The sequence below is a fragment of the Neofelis nebulosa genome, chromosome 7 (genome assembly GCF_028018385.1).
Source record: "Neofelis nebulosa isolate mNeoNeb1 chromosome 7, mNeoNeb1.pri, whole genome shotgun sequence".
NCBI classification, from domain to species: Eukaryota; Metazoa; Chordata; class Mammalia; order Carnivora; family Felidae; genus Neofelis; species Neofelis nebulosa.
The window spans coordinates 9236242-9261148 of record NC_080788.1 but is presented as its reverse complement, the minus strand read 5'-3'; the positions used below and the strand labels follow the sequence as shown (position 1 = coordinate 9261148).

The 24907-nt window shown below is 39.4% G+C and overlaps 1 protein-coding gene across 2 annotated transcripts in view; it reads left to right on the top strand.

The window, feature by feature from the left end:
- The window catches only part of AGBL1 (AGBL carboxypeptidase 1), an 840069-nt gene that overhangs the window by 410769 nt on the left and 404393 nt on the right, over window positions 1-24907 (top strand). For both annotated transcript variants that reach the window (XM_058736653.1, XM_058736652.1), the window contains exons 20-21: window positions 7488-7619; window positions 20064-20240. In XM_058736653.1, the coding sequence (XP_058592636.1) occupies window positions 7488-7619; window positions 20064-20240 (309 nt within the window). The remainder of the gene's footprint in view (window positions 1-7487; window positions 7620-20063; window positions 20241-24907) is intronic.

The following is a 24907-nucleotide window of genomic DNA, read 5'->3' as shown; positions in this document are numbered from 1 at the left end:
AATCTAGGGAGTATCCGTAACCTCTTCCTCACTTGGCCCCTAGATACATTTAGTCTCCAACTCCTGTAGAGTTTCCTTCCTCCCTCTGTCACCCGATGTCCTTTCTCTCCATACTTGAGCTGCCATAAGCTCCATACTTCTGCATTAGTGAGGCCCCTGTCACCTCTGGTGCCTGGTGTCAGTCTCTCTGGTGAACTCTTGGAGCTCCTGTTGTGGTGGTCTGACCATGCTGCTCCTCCTTGCACAAGCAGTTTAACGGCTCCTTCCCTGCCTTCAGGAGAATGTCCAAACATCCCAGAGCAGTGAGCAGGGGCATCACTCACTGCCTGCTGCCCGCTTGCAGACCCCAAGTGGTACTGTCCTCTACAGACTTACTCTGAATGCTTGCACTTCCTCAGATCCAGGGCGGGTTCTTTCTCATTCCATTTGCTTGGGTAGCTCTCACTCAGTAGGACTCAAGGTAGGATACCCCTCCCACCAGCAAATCCTAGGACCCCTACATCGTGCATCTTCAAGACTGCTGTTCATTTGGACTCTGCAACGTGCCCTTATTTGGGTTCCCAGAGACCCCGTACTTACCTCTGCTTGCACCCTCCTCTCACCGCGAGAGGGTTTCCCGTATACCCCGGGATCATCCCAACAAAACAGCTCCTGGAAGAGGCAATATGGAAATCTAAAAAGCATTTTTGAAACATTTTGAAACATTTTGAAACATTCTGGATTAGAACATGCTGGGGTTCAAATATTTACTCACATACTTAAAAGCAGTGCAAACTTGGGCGCACCTGGAGAGGTTATTCATTTTATCTGAAATTCAGTTTTCTCGGCTGCAATGGGATAATGGTAGCATCTGTTTCATCATGAGATAATCTATATTAAGTTATTAGCTCAGGATCTGAAACGTCATAAGCCTTCGATAAAATAACCATTGTTGCCTGTTGGCATTGTTATTAAGGACATTGCTGTATTATATTAAAATTTTAATTTCTCCTGCCCCCAAAGCAGGCATTCAGTAAATATTTGTTGAATCCACTGAAGAATAAGCAAGATAGGACCATAGGTTAACCTGGACAGACTTCCTACTTACCTGGCACAGAATTTTACAGAAAGGAAGCATAACTGTTACTTCTTCCCATAGGAGAGAAAAACTCCCTCACCAGAAATAACTTGAGAATTTAACTTGTAATTGCCCCCTATAATTTAGAAGAACACACGTTTCCTATAATTAACAAGCATTTATTTTTAGGGATATCATTTGAGCAAAAAGCTGGGCAATGTCTGCCTCTCTATTCTGAGTCTCCAGTGGCCACTAGAAGTCCCAGGGCTAAGCAGTGCTTATTCCCACAGGTGACTAAGTCTATACTTTTTCACTGACATCAGCTTCCAGAATCCATAAGGATCAGAAAACAAAAACAAAAACAAAAAAACTCCTTACTCTGGTTGAATTCAGCATTTAAGGAGCGCCTGTCACCACATAGGCAAAGCTACTGCCTTTATGGAGAAATCTGTTGCTAAGACACAGTCTTCATTTGTTTGCACACTTTTCATAAGAATGGTGGGCATTTAATTCACAGAGAGACATTGAGGTGTAAGAGATAAAGGTTGGTGGCAAGCTCATTCTGGCAGAAGATTAAACCTCCAACAAGTCTATTGGTTCCTTTAGGCTAGAGGCTTTCAAAGCATGGGCTTGGGACCTAGGTATCGGCACTACCAGGAATTGCTAAAAATGCAAATTCCCAGGCCTGCTCCAATCTTAACTGGAATCTCACAATTGCTGCTGAGTGCTTTACAGTCTGAACTTTGGCAAGTCTTCTAGGTCATTCTGACACTCAACAACATGTGAGATCACTGCTCTAAACCCTTGACAGGAACAGTGGTTTTCAACCCTGCCTGCACATTAGAATCACCTGGAAAACTGAAAAATATCCCATAGCCCTGGTTGTCACTGCAGACCAATTAAATAAAAATTTCTGGAGGTGGGCTCCAGGCATTGATATTTTTATAATCTCAGGAGATTTTAATGCAGGGACAGGATGGAGAAACACTGACCCATTGATGGATGTGTATTTGTTGGAAATGACAGAATCTTGCTCAAAGTAACCCAAGTAGTAAGATAGTTTTGGAGGAAAGAAGTCCCTTAATCTTACAGGAACTAGAAAGCACCAAAAGTCTAGACAGTTCTTCTTCCCATCTCTTATGTTTCTCTTTCTACTGCCACATTTTCTGTTTTCTTCTTTTCTCTGTGCATTTGCCTAACTACACCCCTCTTTAGGGAACAACTTATTCTGCTCCATCACTGTTTCCATGCTTTCATTCTGTGTCTTGTGTGTGGTTTGACTTGTCATTGGACCCTCTTCCCAGATCTGCTTATCACCCTCTCTGGCTTTGGCACCCACAGCTCAGTGATATGTGGAAGCTGGGGAGATTTATTTTCTCAGAAGACATCAACCTGAAACAAGAATAAAGGATTCCACATAAAGAAAAATAAAATTGTTTTCTTGTTTTATTGGAGAGAAAAAATACTTAGGAAATACTTTTCTTTTTTTTTTTTTTAATGTTTTTTAAAGTTTATTTATTTTTGAGACGGAGAGAGATAGAGCACAAGTGGGGGAGGGGCAGAGAGCGAGAAAGACACAGAATCCAAAGCAGGCTCCAGGCTTGGAGCTGTCAGCACAGAGCCCGACGCGGGGCTCAAACTCACCAACTGTGAGATCATGACCTGAGCCAAAGATGGATGGTTAACCGACTGAGCCACCCAGGTACCCCAAGAAATACTTTTTCTGCTAACAGGGAATTTATAGTGTGAATGTATTATTGGCAATTAAGAGAAAGAGGGGGAGGACAGGAAGGTGAACATACAGAACGGTTTTAAGTCCTTTAGTCCTTAAAACCCTCAGCTCATAGATCCTTGGTCTGTCCCCAAACCTGCCTTCTGGCTCCCGATCAAGTCCGTGCTCCTTGTCCGGCAATAACCTCGTTTCCAGAAAATCAATCCTGACGCTGCTGATTCTTCTCTGCTTCTGTGACCCACCAACAAAGCAGCATGGCTTATGAGCTCTAACCTGCATTGGAATGTTAGTCTTCATCTTCTCCTATCATGAGTAAGCAGACCATTAACTCACTTGTCCCTTTATTTTTCTTTGACATGTGTGTTTGTTTATGGCCCCATCCATGTACCGCGAGTGTCCTGGGCTGCATTCCTGCTGTCAACAGCTTCCTGTTCAGTGAACTTGAAGGCTTTATCGCATACCAGAAAAGCATCATCTAGTCTAACTTCTTAACCAACAACATCGCTGGTATTCATTCATTTGGCTTCTGCTGAAACATTTTCAGAGAATGGAAATTTTTAAAGCTGTGACACAGCATATTAAGACAGCGATAACCATAGAGTTATTTCTTGCCAGTAATAGATACTCAACAAGTGTTGAGTTTAACATAGAGCTGGAGTCTATGTCCACATTATCCTTCCTTTTGCCTTTGCGTGCTCTTTGAAATGATAGCAAGTACATTTATTCATGTCCCAACTGGGAGAATTTGGAAATTAGTGGGACTCCTATCCAGACACCGTTAAGCCTTCTTTTTTTCTGGGATAAGCATCTCCAGTGTCTTCAGCTGTTATTTGTTCACAAACATCCCCTTTTTTCTGGGCTTTCTGGTTCCTCTTTATTAAGGTGTCCTGGCTTGTTCTAAAATGCCACACTCAGAGATAAAAAACACGATATTAGATAAAAATTGACCGGTATGAGGTACATTGGATGGATTGTTGTCTTAATTTATGAGCACTTTACTTCTCCAGAAGCAATTTATGATTAGATTAATTTTTGGCATCTGCGGCCTCTGATTTATTTTGAGCAAACTGCCAGCCCAAACTTCTGGTTCTCTCATTCAAAATCTACTTCTTAGCTCAATGTGTCTACCTTTCACTTTGGCCACTGTTTGAATCCAATTGTAGGGCATTACATTCATTCCAATTTAAGTATTTCTATTTTTGCTAATTCTGCTCTTTTGTCACTTACAATTTCCACTCTTGTTTCTTCTCCTATCAATTCTCCTCGATTCTGCATCAATATTAAATTTGAAAAACACCTTAAATTACCTACTCAGTGTCCTTAACTTAGTATGCAAAGGCTACATTTCTAGCAACTAAGGAACAAATGTGAAGAAATACCTCCTTAAAATATAAGGACTTCTGTCTCCTTGAAACAGAAAATGTGTAGATATCATCTGTTAATTTTTAAGCACACAGATCACAGTTGTGCAGCTTGATAAATCATCACAAAATGCACCCACCATGTAACCACCAGCTAAATCAAGAAAAAGAACATGTCCAGCAACCCAGAGACGTCAAATAATATCTAGCCCCCCAAAACAAACACTACCCTCATTTACACCACAATATTAGTTTTGCCTGTTTCTGAACGTCATAGAAAGGAAATCCTTACATACACTGTTTTGTGTCTAGCCTGCTTTTTTATTCTCAGTGTTGGATAGTATTCTATTGAATGGTTGTACCATAATTAATTAATCCATTGTACAGTTTACAGTTTTAAGCTAGTAAAAATAGTGCTGCTGTTTACATTCTTGATTATCTTCTGATGCTCAGTGTATCCATTTCTGTTGGGGGGGGAGGTTAGAATATGCGCATGTTCAACTTTAGAAGACTCTCCCAAGTTGTTTTCCAAAGGAATGGTATCTTTTTAGAGTCCGCAAACTGGGTTTGAGCGTTCTATTTCTTCCATATCGTGGTCACCACTTAACGTTGTCTGTCTTCATGATATTAGCAGTCCTGAAAACCCCTTAGAAGCAGTGGCATCTCATTGTGATATGTAAATTATATTTTCTTGATATTAATGCAGCTGAGGGCACTTTCGTTTGCTTAATAGCCATTTGGACATTTTGTCTTGTGAAATGTCAATTGAAGATTTTCGCCCAGTTTTTAATTTTTTTACATTTATTCATTTTTGAGAGAGAGAGCATGAGCAGGGGAAGGGCAGAGTGAGAGGGAGACACAGAATCTGAAGCAGGCTCTAGGCTTTGTCGGCAGAGCCCAATCAGGGCTCAAACCTGCGACCTGTGAGATAATGACCAGAGCCTAAGTCCAACGCTTTTAACCAACTGAACCATCCAAGCGCCTGAGTTTTTCCCATTTAAAAAAATTGAGTTGCCTCTCTTTTTCTTGTTGATGTACAGAAATGCATGTGTGTGCCAGATATATTTTTTGCAAATAGGTTATTTCACTTTTTGGTTTGCCTTTTCACATTTTTCATAGCATATTTATTTATTTTATTTAAAATTTTTTTTTAATGTTTATTCATTTTTTTGAGAGAGAGGGGTGGGGGGAGGGGCAGAGAGGGGGAGACACAGAATCCAAGCAGGCTGCAGGCTCTGAGCTCTCAGCACAGAGCCCAGTGCAGAGCTTGAACTCCCAAACTGCGAGATCATGACCTGAGCCCGGATGCTCAGCTGACTGAGCCACCCAGGCACCCCTTTCATATGAACAGAAGTTCTTAATGGACTATATCTAATTTTAAATATTTCAATTTAGGTGTATTCCTTGTTTGAGTCCTCAAAAAAACTGTATTTCAACTCCAAGGTTGTACATGGTAGCCTATGTGGTTACCCCCAGGTAGCTGTGTTATTTCATCTCTCATATTAAGATTTGCCACATGTGTAGAATTTATTTTTTAACATATTATGAGGTAGGGATATGCGTTTATTTTTATTTTCTACATTGTTTACACTGGACCATAAGTCTTCCAAGGCCATCATTTCCCCACTCTGCTACAGTATCAACTTCATCATAAGTCAAGCGACCATATATGGGAGTCCCTTTCTGGAATATCTGTTTTTCTCCACTGATTGTTTTGTGTATTCTTTTATCAATAATACTGTGTATGAAATACTATAACTTCAAAATAAGTTTTGATATCTTTACATAATTTGTCCAGTTTTTTCATTTGTTGAGATTGCCTCAATCATTCTTGGCTCTTTGCACTTCTATTTTGGTTTGGGATTAGCTTGTAGGTTTCCACAAAATAAAAAAAAAAAAAAACCAACACAAACCAAAACAAACTAAACCAAACCACACCAAACCAAAACACCTTCTGTGGGTTTTGACTGAGATTGAATTGGACCTGTATACATACATTCGCTGAGATGGAAAATTTTCATTTTTCTCAACAATGTGTCTTACACATCTTTAAAGCTATTTTTATGAATTTGGTGCTTTGATGCTATTTTAAGTACTATTTTTAAAGACTTTCTTTTTAAATAATCTCTACACCCAATGTGAAGCTCTAAGTTACAACCCCGAGATCAAGAGTCGCATGTTCCACCGACTGAGCCAGCCAGGTGCCCCTTAGTGATATTTTTTTCAAGCAGGCTTCATGCCCAGTGCAGAACCCAATGTGGGGCTTGAACTCGTGACCCTGAGATCAAGACCTGAGCTGAGATCAAGAGTCAGAGGCTTAAATGAATAAGCCATTCAGGCGCCCCAATACTATTTTTAAATTTAGATTTTTATACTGATAGTGTATGTAAGTAGACTTGACTCTTAGATATTGACATTCTAACCTGTGATTTTGTATGCACATACGGATTTTTGATATTCTACATTTTACAATCTTTATGTAGGAAAATAAAGACACCGCTATTTACTCCTTTTAAATATTACACCTTTTATTTTTTTCTCTTAGATTTATTTTTCTCTTTTCTCCATTGTATCAAGTACAACTGATGGTCAACGCCAGGTCCATTTCTGATTTCAGGGAAGCAACATTTCATTAATTTCATTAAATTATACTACAGCATACAGGAACCTCATAGTGTCTGTTCATTATTATTTCAGAATTGTTACAAACAAGTGACTGCTGTGCCCATCCTACTCATCCTCTTTCAAACATGAGTGTTTATTGGGAGTAATGTTTCCTCACTCCACCATTGTATGTAGGTGGGTGGAAGGCGGATGATTAACCTTTTTAGTTCCTGGATCAGGAGGAGGCACGTATGGGGTCTGGAAACCATCATGGGAGTTCATACTGAGGTCTGATACTGTGATAGGATGGGTGTTGAAGAAGTCTTCCTTGGGGAGAAGATGAGTATATTTTATATGTGGGAATAAATATTTAGATTAAGAATACAAATTATTGTAGCAGTCAACTTTTGTGGGATAATAAGTGCTCCAAAACTTACTGTCTTAAACAAAAACTATGTGTTATTTCTAATGATACTGCATGAAAATCATCCGGGTAAACTGGGTGGTTCTTTGGGTCTGAACCAGCATGGCCAGGGCTGGAAGTTCTCAAATGGATTTATTTACACTTCTAGTGGTGGCCTTTACCAATACAGCTCTTGCCAAAATCACCCAATGATCCTCATGTGACTGGTTCTGCTATGTAAACAGTATTCTACCTGAGAAAGTTGACACTTAAAAGATTTAAAAGGCCAGTATAACTGACCTAGATTTTCCCCTGCTTTGGCCATTGTAGGTCTTCTGTGATTTTCATGGCCACTCTCAAAAGAAGAATGTATTCCTTTATGGTTGTAGCATCAAGGAGACCTTGTGGCAAGCAGAGTCCGCTATGGGCACATCTACTGTCTTGGAAGATGTCGGCTACAGGGTAAGTCACTGGGGAGAATGACACAAAACATTTTGTGTCCACATTCTTGCCTTTGAGACACACGCTCCACCCATTTTTCCCCCTAAATAAGCATTTTGATTATTTTAACTCTAGGGTTATAATACAAGCAGGTTGGAGGCATGTGTAACCCCTCTACACTTTTGATGCATAATGGCTATACTACCTGGTGGCTCCACTTTGTTTTCTATATGATATGATACAGTGCAAAGGGCATGAGAATCGGAGACAGGAAACCTCATTTTAATGCCTGGCTTTACAATTATTAACTGTGTGCCGAGGAGTCATTAACATCACCTCTCTGAACCACCATTTGTCACCTGGGAAGTGGGGACAGTGAAAATACTGCCTCTGTTTCATGTTTATGAGAGCAGCAAAATGATGCTGAATACAAAAGGATCTTAAATTAGTATGAAGGAATGCAAAAATGCAAGACATTAGACCATCCACGTGCCCTGTGTGAACATGCTCTGAAAAGCAGAGCAGTGATCCACTACTCCTATATAGTGGATATATTTTATAAGTAGCTAATTCTATTTTTTTTCTGGGTTCCAGTGGATAGAGCTCAACTCTTCCTCCACTGAACTAAAGAGGAAGCTAAGGAGGGGTAAAGAACAAAGGACTTCTTCCTGTCAGCATAAAGGGAATCAGGATAGAAGGAGATGAGGCAACATTGTCCAAACACAAAATAAAAACTGGCCTTTGTTTCAAATGTAAATGGAAAAAGAAGAAAAATTATTGAATTCGGAGAACCTACAGTTCTCCTGTGTCTTTCTCCTTTACTTTCACATGAGACACTTCATTTCTGACACTTCTGGTCACCAGATATGTGGCGATTTCACCCCACCAGACACTTCTGAGACACCAACTGGGTGTGTTACAATTTAACCCTACCCAGAGACAGCGTCACATCCCTCAGGTTAAGGACTCATCCCACAAGACTGCTTCCTACTTCAGATGTCAATCACAAGGAGTCATTCCCGGGTTACCCACAACTTCTGTCTGACTTAGCTATGAGTTGGAGGGATCCATGATCTTCCCCCCTGCATTGGATTCAGTTATTTTCTAGAGTGGCTCACAGAACACAGGGAAGCACTTAAACTTATATTTACCAGTTTGTTAAAGGGTCTGATAAAGGACATGGATGTTAGCCAGATAGATAAGAGATACATAGGGTGAGGACTGGGAGGGTCCCACGTACAAGGCCTTCTGTTCCTGTGGAGTTAGGGGGAGGGTATCATCCTCTTGGTATGTGGATATGTTCACCAACTTGGAAGCTTTCTGAACCCCATACTGTTGGGATTTTATGGAGACTTCTTAATGTAGTTGTGATCAATTATTAACTCATTTCCAGCCCCTCTCCCCACTCTAAAGGAGTGGGGATAGCCTGATCCAGGACCTCACCCAGAATCACCTCATTAGAACAAAAGATGCTTCTAATGCTCTTATCACTTAAGAATTTACAGGGGTTTTAGGAGCTCCATGTCAAGGACTGGGGATGAAGAACAAAAACATATTTTCTACGATAAGTCACAACATCACAATTATCATGGTACCTACCTCTTCCAAATTCTTTATTATTCTGGATATATGAATTTACTATAAAAAATAGCTTTATTCCCTGGGTTAATGAGTACTAAAAGAGATCAAAATCCACCAAACTACTATTTCACCTCAAAATAACTCCCCTTCTCCCTTAGTTTCTTTTCACTCTCTCCCTCCGTGTCCTCTAGAAACATGAGTACTACTGATCAGTAGATAGTTCCCCAAAATGATTAGAGCAGAACCAATGAGTTATCTTTAGTTTCCTTTTACTCTAAGTCCCAACCACAATAATGGGGATTTTGATACAGAATTAGAATCTGGAAGGAAGGAAGGAAGGAAGGAAGGAAGGAAGGAAGGAAGGAAGGAAGGAAGGAAGGAAGGAAAGGAGAAAGGGCAGGAGACAGGGAGAAAGGGAGGAAAGAAATTAATTCTGGTACTGAGAAGTTCCACAACCAAAGTGAAAATTTCACTGGATGGGATCATTCAGCAGATATGTGATGGCAGGAGAATCAATCACTAAACTTGAAGGTCAACCCAAAATTACTAAATTTAAATTATGGAGAAAAAAAATTGAAGAAAATTCAGTAGCCTTAGAGATCTGCAGGATAGTATAAACAGCATAATACTGAATCTAATAATTAACCAGGAAAATATAATGAGTGAAAGTGAATGTATATACCCCAATATATAAGCAAAAATTAACAGAATTGAGAGAAGAAATTTAAAAATCTAAAGATAATAGTTGGATATTTTAGTACTCTTTTCTCAGTAAGAAATAGAACAATCAAACAGAAAATTAGTAATTTTCTGATCTGATTGATACATATGTAACAATTCTCAAAACAGAAAAATATACATTGTTTTGGAGTACACAACAAAATATCTTAGGTAGACCATATGCTAGCCTATGAAACAAGTCTCAGTATATTTTTAAAGCACTGAAACCATCCAGGTATGTTCACTTACCATGGCAGAATTAAATTATAAATCAACTTTTGTAAGATTCTAGGGTTTCTCGGGATATGAGGAAATTAAACAATATACTCCAAAATAACTCATGGGCCAAAGAAGAAATCAGAAGGGAAATTAGGATATGTCCTAAACTGAATAAAAACAGAAACACAGCATATCAAAATTTCTGGTATGCAACTAAACTAGTGCTTAGAGAAAAAGTTGGAGGCACCTGGGTGGCTCAGTTGGATAAACATCTGACTTTGGCTCAGGTCATGATCTCACAGTCCGTGAGTTCAAGCCCCGCGTCCAGCTCTGTGCTGACAGCTCAGAGCCTGGAGCCTGCTTCAGATTCTGTGTCTCCCTGTCTCTGCCTCTCCCCTGCTCACGCTCTGTCTCTCTCTGTCTCAGAAATAAATAATAAAAACATTTAAAAAAATAAAAAAAATTAAAAGTTGCAGGTTTTTTTTATGTTTATTTATTTTTGAGAGAGACAGAGTGTGAGCAGGGGAGGGGCAGAGAGAGAGAGGGAGACAGAATCTGAAGCAGGCTTCAGGCTCTGAGCTATCAGCACAGAGTGGGGCTCGAACTCACAAACCATTAAATCATGACCTGAGCCAAAGTGGGATGCTTAACTGACTGAGCCACTCAGTCGCCCCAAAAAGTTGTAGCTTTAAATGCTTATATTAGAAATGTGGAGCGATCTAAAATTGGTAATTTAATCTTTCACCTCTGGAATGAAGAAAAATAAGAGCAAATCAAACTCAAGGCAAGAATAAGAAAAAAAAGAAAGAAAAAACCAAAATGGAAGTGAATGAAATAGAAAACATACAATGGGTAGAGGATCCATGAATACATGTTTGGTTTCTTGAATAGTCAACAAAATGATAATCCTTTAGTTAGACTCATGAAAGAAGACACAAGTTACCAAAATCAGGAATGAAAGGGGGCATCGCAACATACGTTCCAAAATGTAAAATAGTGTTATTAACAATCACATGCCAATAAATGGATAAATTTTTAGGACAAAAATTACCAAAACTAACTAAAGAAGACATATAAAATCTGATAGGGCCTATTTTAAGTAAATAAATTATATTACTGATTAAAAATCTCCGCACAAATAAAATATGGCCTCAATGGGTTTGTTGGTGACTTCTGTTAAACTCCTAAGATATAAATAGTAATAATTATTAACAAATTAGTTTTCAAAAATAGTGGAAAAAGACTTCTCAACTCATTTTATGAGAGCTTTACTATTTTGACACCAAAGCCAGAAAAGATATAACAAGGAAAGTCAACATCTGTCAACAAACACCTATCCAAAATCCTTCACAAAATATTAACAAGTCAAATCCAGAAGCATATAAAAATCATCATTCACTGTGATAATGTGGGGTTTAGCTCATGAATGCAAGGTTAGCTCACCTTAAAAAATCAAATACTGTTCTATTCCCTGTAAATAAACAATGCAAAACTACATCATTATCTCAGTGATGTGGAGAAAAACATTTAAAAAAATTAAACATCCATTCAAAACAGAATCTCACAATGGACAAGGAATATAAAGGGAATTCTTCAACCTGAAATTGAGCATAAAAAAAGAAAGTCCTGTAGTTACCATCATGCCTAATGGTGAAAGATTAAATGCTTTTTCTGGAAGATCAGGAATAAGGCAAGAATATTTGCTCTCACCATTTCTGTTCAACATTTTACTATGTATTCTAACTAGTACAATAAGACAAGAATAGTGAAGAGAATGTGTGTGTGTGTGTGTGTGTGTGTACACATATATGTATTTTTAATATATATATATATTAATTTTAGTTTTTAAATTTACAGCCAAATTAGTGTATAGTGCAACAATGATTTCAGGAGTATATTCCTTAATACCCCTTGCCCATTTAGCCCATCCCCCCTCCCATAACCCCTCCCATAGCCCTCAGTTTGTTCTCCATATTTATGAGTCTCTTATGCTTTGTCCCACTCCCTGTTTTTATATTATTTTTGCTTCCTTTCCCTTACGTTCATCTGTTTTGTCTCTTTAAGTCCTCATATGAGTGAAGTCATATGATTTTTGTCTTTCTCTGACTAATGTCACTTAGCATAATACCCTCCAGTTCCATCCACGTAGTTGCAAATGGCAGTATTTCATTCTTTTTGATTGCCGAGTCATACTCCATTGTATATATATACTACATCTTCTTTATCCATTCATCCATCAGTGGACATTTGGGATCTTTCCACACTTTGGCTATTGTTGATAGTGCTACTATAAACATTGGGGTGCATGTGTCACTTCCAAACAGCACTCCTGTATCCCTTGGATAAATACCTAGTAGTGCAATTGGTGGGTCGTAGGGTACTTCTATTTTTAGTTTTTTGAGGAACCTCCATACTATTTTCTAGAGTGACTGCACCAGCTTGTGTTCCTACCAACAATGCAAAAGAGATCCTCTTTCTCCACGTCTTTATCAACAACTGTTGTTGCCTGAGTTGTTAATGTTAGCCATTCTGACAGGTGTCGGGGGGTATCTCATTGTGATTTTGATTTGTATTTCCCTGATGATGAGTGATGTTGAGCATTTTTTCACGTGTCAGTTGACCATCTGGATGTCTTCTTTGGAGAAGTATCTATTCATGTCCTTTGCCCATTTCTTCACTGGATTATTTGATTTTTGGGTGTTGAGTTTGATAAGTTCTTTATAGATTTGGAATACTAACCCTTTATCTGATATGTCATTTGCAAATATCTTCTCCCATTCTGTTGGTTGCCTTTTAGTTCTGCCATAAAGAGAAGTATATTGGGAAAAAAGAGGAACTGCTTTTACTCAAAGTATAGTATCATAGGTAGAATATTCTAAGAATTTTACAAAATAAAGTACTGGAGTTAATATGCAAGTTTAGCGAGGTAGCAAAATGCATGATCAATGATAAAATTCATCCTATTTCTATATACTAGCAATGAGTAATCCAGAGATGAAATTAAGGAAAAAATCCATTTGTAATAGTTTCTAAAAGATTAAGTCAATTAGAAGTAAATTAAACAGGGGCGCCTGGGTAGCTCAGTCAGTTAGGCATCTGACTCTTGATTTTGGTTCACATCATGATCTCACTGTTCATAAGTTCGAGCCCTGAGTCGGACTCTGTGCTGACAGTGTGGAGCCTGCTTGGTGTTCTCTCTCTCCCTCTCTCACTACCCCTACCCTACTTTCTCTGCTGTCTCTCAAAAATAAATAAATAAACTTTATAAGTTTAAAAACAGAAAGAAATTAAATAAAAAGTGCATTATGTGTACACTGAAAACCACAAAACATTGTTTAGAGGAATTAGAGGTGACCTGAACAAATGGAGAAGTGTACCACGTTCATGGATTGGAAAACTCAATGATCATCAGATGGCCACTCTCCCCAAATTTTTCTATAGAGTCAGTACATTTCCTATCAAAATCTTAGGAGGCTTTTTTGTTGATATTGAGAAGATAATCTTAAGACTTATGTGGAAATACACAAGAGTATGAATAGCCAAAGAAACTTTAAAAGAGAAGAAAAAAGTTACAGGATTTACTCTACATGATTTGAAGACTTTAAATTTCAAAACTAAAAAGCTACAGTCATCATGAACGTCTTTTGTTGGCATCAGGATAGACCTATAGATCAGTAGAACAGAATAGAGGGAAAATAAATACACACAGAAATACTCACACATTTGTAGCAATTGATTTCCTGCAAAGATGCCAAAGCACTTCAGTACAGCAGGGAGGAAGGACAGACTGTCTATCAAACAGTGCTGAAACAATTGGGTAGCCACAAGGCAAAATATGAATTTAGATATTTACTTAACACCATACACAAAATGTAACTTAAAATAGATCATACACCTAAATGTAAGGACAAAACAGTAAAACTTACAGAATGCAACCTACTAGAAAATCTTTGTATTTTGTCTGCTTTGATTAGTCAAAGCTATCTTCCATAGAACTCCACACAACACAAACTATAAAACAAAAAGTTGATAAATTGAGCTTTGTCAAACTTAAAGAATTTTACTCTTTAAAAGTCCCCTTATAAGTAAGTGGAAGACCAACCATACACTGGGAAAAATATTTGCCAATCAAGTAACTGATAACAGACATATATCCAGAATGTGCAATTTTTTACAAGTCAATAATAAGAAAATAAACACACACATAAAAAAACCCCCAAAATTGTTCTTGACTATGTCAACAAAAACAATGTATGCATGGTTAATATTAACAATATTATCATTCATCAGGTAATTGTAGATTAAAACGATAATGGGATAACACCACACAATCACTAGAATGGTTATAATAAAAAAGACAAAATATCAAGTGTTGGGGAAAGGTGTTTTAGAAACTGGAATCCTCATTTATTATTGGTGGAAGTGTAAAATGGTGTGGCCAATTTGGAAAACACTTTGACAGTTTCTTCAAAGTGAAACACACCTTTAATGCACAGCCTAGCAACGCCATTTGTCTGTATCCACCCAAGAGAAGTGAAAACACTTGTCCACAAAAATGGACATACTTCTCATATTATGTGGACTATGGACTTCTCATAGAAGTACCATTACACAATATCCCCAAACTGGTAACAATGCAAACATGTCCGCCAACTTGTGAATGGATACACAGAACATGGAATCTTCAGACAGAGTATGTTCATACAATGGAAACTTATCCACCAATGAAAAGGGACAAACTACTGATGCATGCAACAACATACACTTAAAAAAGAAGTCAGAAACTAACACAAGATGTATGGTTTAATTTGTATGAAATTTCTGAAAAAGGCAAAAATTATAGTGTTAAAAAGCAGATCAGGGGTTGCCTAGGGCAGGACTGACTGGAAGTGAGCATGAAAGACATGTTTGTACGGTGATGAAAGTGTTCCCAAGCTGGACTGTGGTGAGGACTGCAAAATATATGCATTTCCTAGGGGTGCCTGGGTGGCTCAGTTGATTAAGCATCTGACTTCGGCTCAGGTCATGATCTTGCAGTTGGTGAGTTTGAGCCCTGCATGGGGTTCTGTGCTGACACCTTGGAGCCTGGAGCCTGCCTCCAATTCTGTGTGTGTGTCTCTCTCTCTGCCCTTCCCCAGTTCATGCTCTGTCTCTCTCTCTCTCTCTCTCTCTCTCTCTCTCTCTCAAAAATAAATAAGCAATTAAAACTATATACATTTCCTAAAAATCATCAAACTGTTCACTTACTTCAATAAAGCTGATATCAATAACGTGTGTTATTAAAAGTAAAAATTTATTGGGACGCCTGGGTGGCTCAGTTGCTTGAGTGTCTGACTTCAGCTCAGGTCACGATTTCATGGTCCATGAGTTCGAGCCCAGCATCGGGCTCTGTGCTGTCAGTGTGGAGCCTGCTTGGGATTCTCTCTGTCCTTCTGTCTCTGCCCCTCCCCTCCTTATGTTCTCTCTCTCTTTCTCTTTCCCTCTCTCAAAATAAATAAACTTAAAATAAAAAAGAAGTATGAAGAAATAGAATGACATGAATTCTGTGACAATTAAAACTTGAGCCTTAAAGAATTTTAACTGCCTATTGTGGATCACAGTGAACTGATGAGAGGTGGATGGAATCACTTCTTTGGCAGTCCTGCCTGGGAAGTGTCTCTTGTTAGTGACATTTCCTGGCCTTGGTCTTCCTCATAAATTTCCAGTTTTGAGGAGTGGCAAAGATAACAACTGTGGATACTACTTCTACAGTAATGAGCATGTGCCAGGCACTGTTCAAAGCACCCTGTATACGTTCATTCATTTAATCTTCCCAACTACTGCATCTTCTAGAATGGTGCACGGCAGTAGGATATGCTGAACCAATGTTTGTGAAATGAATAGGTACTTTTAATAGCATCCCATTTCATATATGAGGAAGGAGGTTGCAGAAATGCGGTAAAATGTCTAAAGGTCATATAGTTAGCAAGAGCTGGGATTAGGACCCAGGTGACTCAGCACCAGACCACACCTCAGATTCTGACCTTAGTGATCTTCTAAAGCATGTGTTCTATGAGACAGAAACAAAAACCTGAGTCAAACTACTCTGCAGAATGAAGAGGGAATAAGTCCTTGTTGGACACTTGGTAGGCAGGGATTATCTAAGTTAAGAGAAGGGAAATATACAAGGTAAAGAGAGGTTTTAAAAGCTGGTTTTGTTTTTTTTCCCAATCATGGAAGTTTGAATATTGGAGCAGAGTGACCCTTCCTTTCCTCTAAACCTCTGAAGAACATAGTAACAACACTGCATGGTTACTGAGGCTTCTCTTGACTTTACTGCTTCACTCAAGGTAGAAGCTATTCTTACCCCTCCCCCTTCTGTGATGACAAAAATGAGGGTTAGCGGACTTAAATGACCTTCTCCATGTCAAATCGTGTAGTGTGAATCCAGAATTCATACTTTTGACTCCTTGTCCCAGCTATGCCCTTGCCACATGCTTAAGTCAGAGAAAAGAAAAGACGTCTGAGTTCTGTAGAGGTGATCATGGGGAACCGGCACCCCACAGAGGGCTTCTCCCTGGAAATGAGCTGGGAGCTAGGAACTGTCTAGTGGGTTCATAGTCAGCATATCTTTGAAAGTTCTATCTTCTGTGAATTTGGGAAACCAGGCAGGACTTGGAAGAGTCAGCAGAAAGCAGATGAATTGAAATGCAGCTCAAGCTTTTACAATGTTCCCCCAAACCAGAATTAATGATTCAGGACCACCTCTTCCCCCATCAGCTGAGGTGCTCTAGACCCAGCTGCCCTAAGACAAATGGGATTCAATGTCTACGGGGATGCAGAATACTCATTCTTGGGGCTGTTTCTTGTCTAGTCTTTAAGTCCCTGCTAGGTTTGTGTTGAGACCATGCTAAATGCCAGCTCCTGGACCATGCTGTGTATGTGTATTATGTCATTCATTCCTTGTATTTCTTTACGTGCCTATGGAATTATAATACCTACTGAAGAAGTTCTGTCCTACAGTGGTTACACTAAGCTCATGTGATCTGAATTAGGATATCTGAGTTGACATTCTGGATTTGTCCTTACTAGCTGTGTGACCATTGAAAAGTTACTCATCCAGCCTCTATGTTATGAGATAATAACAGAATTTATGTCAAAGACTCATGATGATTAATTGAACTAATGCATGTAAAATACATAGCAAGTGTTGAGTGAAAAGGCAGCTATTATAATTTTTTTTTTAAATATGAAATTTTTTGTCAAATTGGTTTCCATACAACACCCAGTGCTCATCCCAACAGGTGCCTTCCTCAATACCCATCACCCCCCTCCTCTCCCTCCCGCCCCCATCAACCCTCAGATTGTTCTCAGTTTTTAAGAGTCTCTAGTGTTATGTATGCTAAGTGAAATAAGTCATACAGAGAAAGACAGATACCATATGTTTTCACTCTTAGGTGGATCCTGAGAAACTTAACAGAAGACCATGGGGAAGGGGAAGGGAGAAAAAGGGGAAAAAAAGGAAAAAATAAAGAAAAAAAAGAGAGGGAGGGAGCCAAACCAAAACAAACTATTATAATTTTCAACTTTTGGAAACCGAGATTAAGTTTAAGGGCATAGAGCAAGTGGGAGAAAAAGAGTTGAAGGTCCCAAGTCTTTTTCCATTGGAGCTGGGAGATCCCTTGGAGCATCACAATAAGGGTCCACTGGCTCCATTCACATGCAGTGTTTATCTATATCTTAATTCATTTACAAAACAAAACAAGACAATCTCCAAATACTAACGCTATAATTATCTTCATGTCTCTGACATAGATCTATTTGTGTGAGATCAAAAGGGAAATGGGTTCAGGACTTTATTACCAATGCTGTAGTAGTTTTGGAGTCCATTATTTAATGGCTAAACTCTTGCTGTGGATATGTAACAGACATGTTCTAACTGCATCTTGTAAACCCCTTATTCTCCAGGCTCCAACAAAGGGATCATAGCTTGTAAAGCTTTCTGAGATACATGCCATTAAGTGGAACATGTGGTCATTTGGGTATGGGCTATATGAGCTAAGAAAACCAGGTTCACTTAAGTAAGAAAAAAGAGATCATTTAAATAATGTCCAATTAAACTTTTTATAGCAAGGTAAAATATTGATAAATTGAAACCATTTTCAAGTATTTTCAATCATTTTAGTTGCTATGTATATGTCATAAATATTTTATGTAATACATAAAACAAAATAAATTGTTTACATAGCATATAAATATATATATAGTGTATGTATGTATAAATATAGTGTGTGTGTGTGTATATATATATATATATATATATATATATATATATATATAGTGTGTGTGTGTGTGTGTGTGCGTGCGCGCATGTGTGTGTGAGATATATTTAAGCAGTCCCCTAAGGGTCTGGACTAGCAGATTCTATTTATTTCAGCAAATAATTATGGAGTGCCCCCTATGAGCCACCCAGCTTGGTGTGCAGAGATTTTCCTGTGAGCAAGACACAGACCTGCCCTTATGGAACTTCTGAGCTGCAGAGGAGATAGAAAATAAACAGCTAATTACATGAAAATTAATTTTATGGTGATTACGATGACACTTTGAAGGAGAAAAATGGGGTGAAGGAATCACTGGGAGAGAGGGACAAAAGTGGGTAGATGAAATCAATTAGGGGACAATTATAGAAACTCAAGTGAGGACATAAGAGCTCATTTCCCTTGTCCAAATGATGCTGTAGGTCTGCAGGCTATGTTGGGAACTTAACGATCATACTAAATTATATGAATAATTATGTTAACATATACATATATCATAGGTAATTTATAATATAATTAATACTTGTATTAATCTTTATATTAATGTGATTAAGTTATGTTAAGCATGGGGACAGTAAGAACCCAGGTTATTAAGAGATTTGCTCAGTGTTCTAGAAATTAACAAAATTACATTTCTTTAAAAGTACTCTTAATTTGTATTCTCATTCTGAGGAAAGAACACTTCCTTCTCCTTGCAATTTGTCCAAAGCCTGAAGTTTCACTGTTTGTTATCTAATATGCATAATTTTGTACTATGTGCTAGTATTCTGTCAGCAGTGAAGTAAAGAACCCTTCTTGTTAATGGCACAAAAGTTTGGGACTATCTAGGCTCAGGATTTCTGCTAACCCAAGGACCTGGTGTGCTATGAATTCTTGAGTCATCGTCCTCGAAGCGGGGAGGTCTGGTGACTAGAAGCCCCCTTTCTGTCAATCAGAGAGTGGCAAGGATCTACATACAGATGCTTTCTAACCATAGATTAAGTTGTCTCACCTAAAGCTTTTCCACCCTAGGAAACAGTGGTATATAAGAACTCAGAGAGGATGGATTTAGTTTTATAACTGGTCCAGCCTCAGATTTATGAGATTTACAAGATGGGACTAGCAAGTTCATTTTGGCAGTCTTACTATTTTAGGAAACTTTATATGTGACCCTCAGCGATCATCAATGATTTGAATATCTGGGATAAGTCAGAAGTCCTTAGTTTGACTCTTGGAGCTAGAAAACCATGAGACTGGGTGGAGTCACTCTCTAAATTTCAGTCCGTATGAAATCTGTGTCTTTCCATGGAGCTCAACACAGTGATGTGTGAGGCTGAATGTATACATGTACAACATCGGTCCACAGTGATGGAGAGACATGGAACTGGGAGATCATGGTCTTTCGAGTAGGCCGGATTGACATTTGGATCCCATTCCAACCACTTTGTAGTTGGACTTATGCTATTTCTTTCTTACTTTTCTAAGTCTCAGATTCCTCATTTGAGAGCACAAAACAACAAACCCTTGGTATCCATTCCTTAGGGTTGATAGAAGATTGCAGGAGCATATATTAAGTGTTTGATATATTGATATGCTTAATAAATGTTGGGACATTATTTTTTATGATGCATATCCCTAATTCATCATGATTTTATTTTTTTTGTTGTAGACTCTTCCCAAAATCCTTGATAAGCTAGCTCCAGCATTCACGATGAGCAGCTGCAGTTTCCTCGTGGAGAAATCCCGAGCCTCCACAGCCCGGGTGGTGGTGTGGAGAGAGATGGGGGTGTCCAGAAGCTACACAATGGAGAGCAGCTACTGTGGCTGCAACCAGGGGCCCTATCAGGTATGTGAGGCATATGCATACTTTCTGTCCAGCAGCTATGTACTGTACTGGGGGCACTATTAAAGACCTCTCAGTTCTTCTTTCTCTCCTGAACGTGGAAGAAGTCTCCAGGTAGTCTGGCCTCGCTACCTGATCTTGCAGAACTAATCAATGATTGCATTCACTGGCAGCACAATCTGTGTTTATCCTGGAAGCAATTTGTACGTGCCCGTTGGTTTGGTTTCTCAATCACGTGCCCTGGCCAGCAAGTGGCAGGGAGCCTCCCTCAGACATGCACCCCCAGCTTTTATGGAACCTCGGCCTGGCGCTGTTATATGCATGGGGATCTCTTGTTACCTTTTGCACAACTCGACTGGTTCCCCTTGCATCATAAAGGGTGTAGGTTGGTGCATAGATATTGCCCTTTACATCCGTGTATTGCGTGCCTCTATCTTATGTGATTATCTAAATCAGCAGCTCTCTGTTGCCCTGCTATCACCAGAGCACACAGAAGTGTGTTCATGACATGTATCTCCCCAACATGAGTGGATCTGGGACTCATGCTCCAGTGTCAAAGGGAAAGGCTCGTATAAATCACATTTTTTTTTCCTACAGCTCTGTTAACTGCATGAGCAGCTGGATAGCTACTAAGTCAGCCTGCTTTAGCTGCTCTTCCCTGTCCCCACTAGAGGAGCATAAATAAGGGACATTGTGACAATGCCATGGTAGTAGATTCTTTTAAATTTGTTAGACAAGCTGACAGTCTTCTATTCAATCCCAAGGATACCTGGACCTTACCAACATTAAAGCTCATTACATTGGCTTTGATATTATCCTGGAACAGCCAGGAAGCACTTGGCACCTGCATGGTCCTGTGCTTGTGGAAATCTGGTAGCTCTCAGGGAAGACAGGGAGTGACAGGTGATGAATATTAACTAACTTCTCACCTGGCCAAAGACTTTTTTCTTTTTTGACACAGGGCTGCCTACTGAACCACCAGTTCTAACCTATTAATTCTGTTAAATAGCCAATCAGTCCAAACAGTTGCTCAAAATAAATTGTTCAGTTATTGAATTAATAAATTATTAGATTGAATTAATACAGTTTACCCAAATTAATGTCGATGTAGAATAAGAAGAGTGAGATCATTGGAGGGGCATGGGATTAGGCATCACAAGACCTCACTTTTCCACTTATCAGCAGTGTTGCAAGCTACATACCTCTACGAACCTGTGTATGTTTCATATATCGAGTGTTAATATTCATAAGGATTCCTTTCCTCCCTACTGCACAAGAGTTTTTGTAAAAGCCAAAAGAGAATGTAGACAGGAGTGCATTTGAAGGTTGTATCATCAGGAATATGTTCAGTCCCTTGGCATTCAAAACCTGTATGATTGGGAAAAATAAGCCTGGAGTATTATTGACTCTAAGGACTTAAGGATATAGACTTGTATCCTTCTAGTTGTGTGCCCTTTGATGGATAAGGGCGAGACACTTATTTAAAGGACTCCATGCATCCTTCACAGATCTATTGGAGTGGTGACTTTCATTGACTTTGTTTCTCCACGTAGCAATTCAGGCTAACAGCTTCCAGTCAGATAAGTATCAGTGCCATTCATGATAAATCAACTAGAAACTCAAACCTCTGGAGTTGCTGTTTGAGAACTAGATGACTCAGACATTCAGGCCCCTACCAACACTCCATCTTCCGTGTAACAAACACATGGGCTGTTACAAATGACACGGAATGACAGAGGCTTGCCCAATGGGGTGGCTTTCACATACCAGCTCAGCATTTCCTCTGTGAAACTGTCCATGTGACCTTTGCATGAGATCTTTGTAAGAAAGGATGGAGAAGGAATTGGCTAGAGGAAGCCCTAATGGTGCCAGACCTGGTTTTGCTTTAACAATCCCATCCTCTATATGAAACACCTCTCCGAATGGATTGGTTTTCTCCTTCCCTTTGTTTTTCTGTCCTTACAAATGCTGTTGAATAACTGAGCAAAATTGCAGACAGTGAGTAAGAGGATGATGAATAATTTTACAAAGGGGTAGGGAGAACACCCCAAGGGAAGGAAGCCAGCCCAGAATTGGGAGTTTTGGTGATTTTTGTTTGAGGTATATAATGCAGTCTATGAGCTATAAAGCAGTGTAGAAATTTCCATCCTGAACATATTGCAAATGATTTTTGTACATTGAGAAGCTCAGTCCCAGTTGAGTCCTGAGGTTATTATTTTAAGGTCATCTTTCCATTTTTTGTTTAGCATTACCATTTATCCAAAAGATGGAGGGTACTTAAATACACCCATGAGGGGCATTCCTTCCTTCCTTCATAAGAATATCAATATTTTTGCAGTTTCTCTGGTTAATGCAGCTTTAAAGTAGTTCCAATCATTTCTCCCCCAGCACACTAAGTACCTGATTTGTTAGTATGGAAATGAAATATCATTTCTTACAATGACATTTATGTTGGAACGGCATTAAAGAACATAAGCTATTACCTTCAAATAATTATTACTAATATGATATTTTCTCTTCTATTTTCCAATCTATAGTTGGTTAATTTAAAAAAAAAAAAGAATTCTCTTGCTTTTGTGTCTTTGGAATATAGTCTCTACTGCTAGGTTATACATTTAGATCTATAATCTCTGAGTCTCACCGACTGAGTGATTTACTTTATCTATTAGGGACTGGTCCAAAACTATTGAGGCTATGGAGGGGAAAAGCCAAAATGGAATCAGGCATACTCTCGGGGCTCATGTTTTAGAGGTGTCCAGTCTGTGTGGATAGCTGTGTATTTCACACCTAGCATTTGCAGCCTGGGGTCACATACATGGTGTGTTTGCACATTCAAAGACATGTGCCTGGGCCCCATTGGCTGCTTGTAACTTAGGACAGTGTGAGCACTGCCACCCAAGCAGGCTGTCCACATGCCCTTCGGCAATGCTGCTGACTTGTGGGCAAAACGGGTCTTTGTCAGAGGAAGGACAGAGTGAGCACCTGAGGTCTGAAGAGTAACTCAACTGATATTTAAATCCCCTCACTTCACACTACAGCAATCCATTTGCTATGCCACCAACAGAAAGATTTTCCAGTAACCCAAACCTATTCAAGTCACAGTGTTGCCCATAATCCTTCATTGTGTTCAGAGCAAGTCCAGCTCCTTATCATGCCAGGTAAGGCCTTGTACAACCTAATTCATTTGTGTAATGCTCAATCCTTTGTTTAGCATAGAGTACATGTTGAATATGTGTGATGATTGGCAAATGAATGGAAAAATAAGTGAACAAATGGATGGCGATTTCCATGTAGAGTCAGATGATTATCCTCTCTGTCCATAGATCACTAGAAAAAGAGAAGGAATTGCCATGGTCACGTGTGACTAGAAGCCACTTTCAAATGAAGATTTTAATTTTTTAATTTTTTAAAGTTTATTCATTAATTGAGAGAGAGAGAAAGAGTGAGATGAACAGAGAGAATTCCAAGCAGGCTCCATGCTGTCAACACAAAGCCCAATGCAGGCCTTGATCCCAAGAACTGTGAGACCATGACCTGAGCCAAAATCAAGAGTTGGATGCTTAACCAATGGAGCCACCCAGGCGCCCCAGAAATGGAGATTTTTAGAGTCATTGAAATGGATAGTAATGGAAAATGTGTGGGTGAGAGAGAGAAATGTGTAAGAATGCAATGTTGAGTCCTCTTGAATCTGTCACTATACACATGATTTGAGAGCACCTAATGGATTCTTTCTCAGAGTAAGGAGATTCTAATCCAGGTGCACTCTCACATGGCCACATTCTAATAAAAAATGATGATTCAATGGAAGGACTTCCACCAGTATACAGGGGGGATGCTGCAATGCACCTGCCAGGTCCCCTTTCGGACCAAGGTACTCATTTTCCTGGCTGCTCACAGCTGTGTTCATCACCAGAAATTGTCTGCAGCTGATAGAAGTAGCCTTGATCAAAGCTTTGGCTTCTTAGTGTGAGCAGCTTGCATCCAATAGCTGTTCTGAGTGTGGGTACAAAGGCCTGGCCTCGTAGCCCCAGTTGGGAACACTCCAAAGGGCCATTTCAGCTCCAGAACTCTCTGTAGGATTGGCCGGGGCCTCTGTCACAATTGCACTGTGATTCAGCTTCCCACTCTGACCACTTCTGCTTTTTTCGCCACTCACAGGTGTTGTGCTGGTGAGTGCTCCCCAAAAGTCCTTCTGCAAAACAACTTACTACTGTATTTCAAACAAACAAACAAACAAACAAACAAACAAAAACCCTGAGATCAGGAAACAAAAACATTGCAACTAAGTGCTTGGCTATTGAAGATGGCTTGAGAGGGATGAACTTCATATGAAAAATTAAGTCATCTCACTTGGCTTGCAGGGCTCCCAGTGTCCTCCAGTTCACACTCTGCATCGTTAGCTGTTTCAGGACGTAACCCCACACAGATTGGGAGACCGCAGCTCAGTGCAGGGACTCTTGCACTGCTGCTCTACCTCCATTGTGGTCCAGAAGGGATGCTGGGTGTATTAGTTTCCTGTGGCTGCCATCCCGAATCTCCATAAATTTGGTGGCTTAAAACCATAAATTTATTCTTGCACAGCGTTGGAGACTAGAAGCCTGAAATCAAGGTGCCGACGATACTATGTTCTCTCTAAAGCTCCAGAGGAGACTCTGTCCCATGCCTTTCTT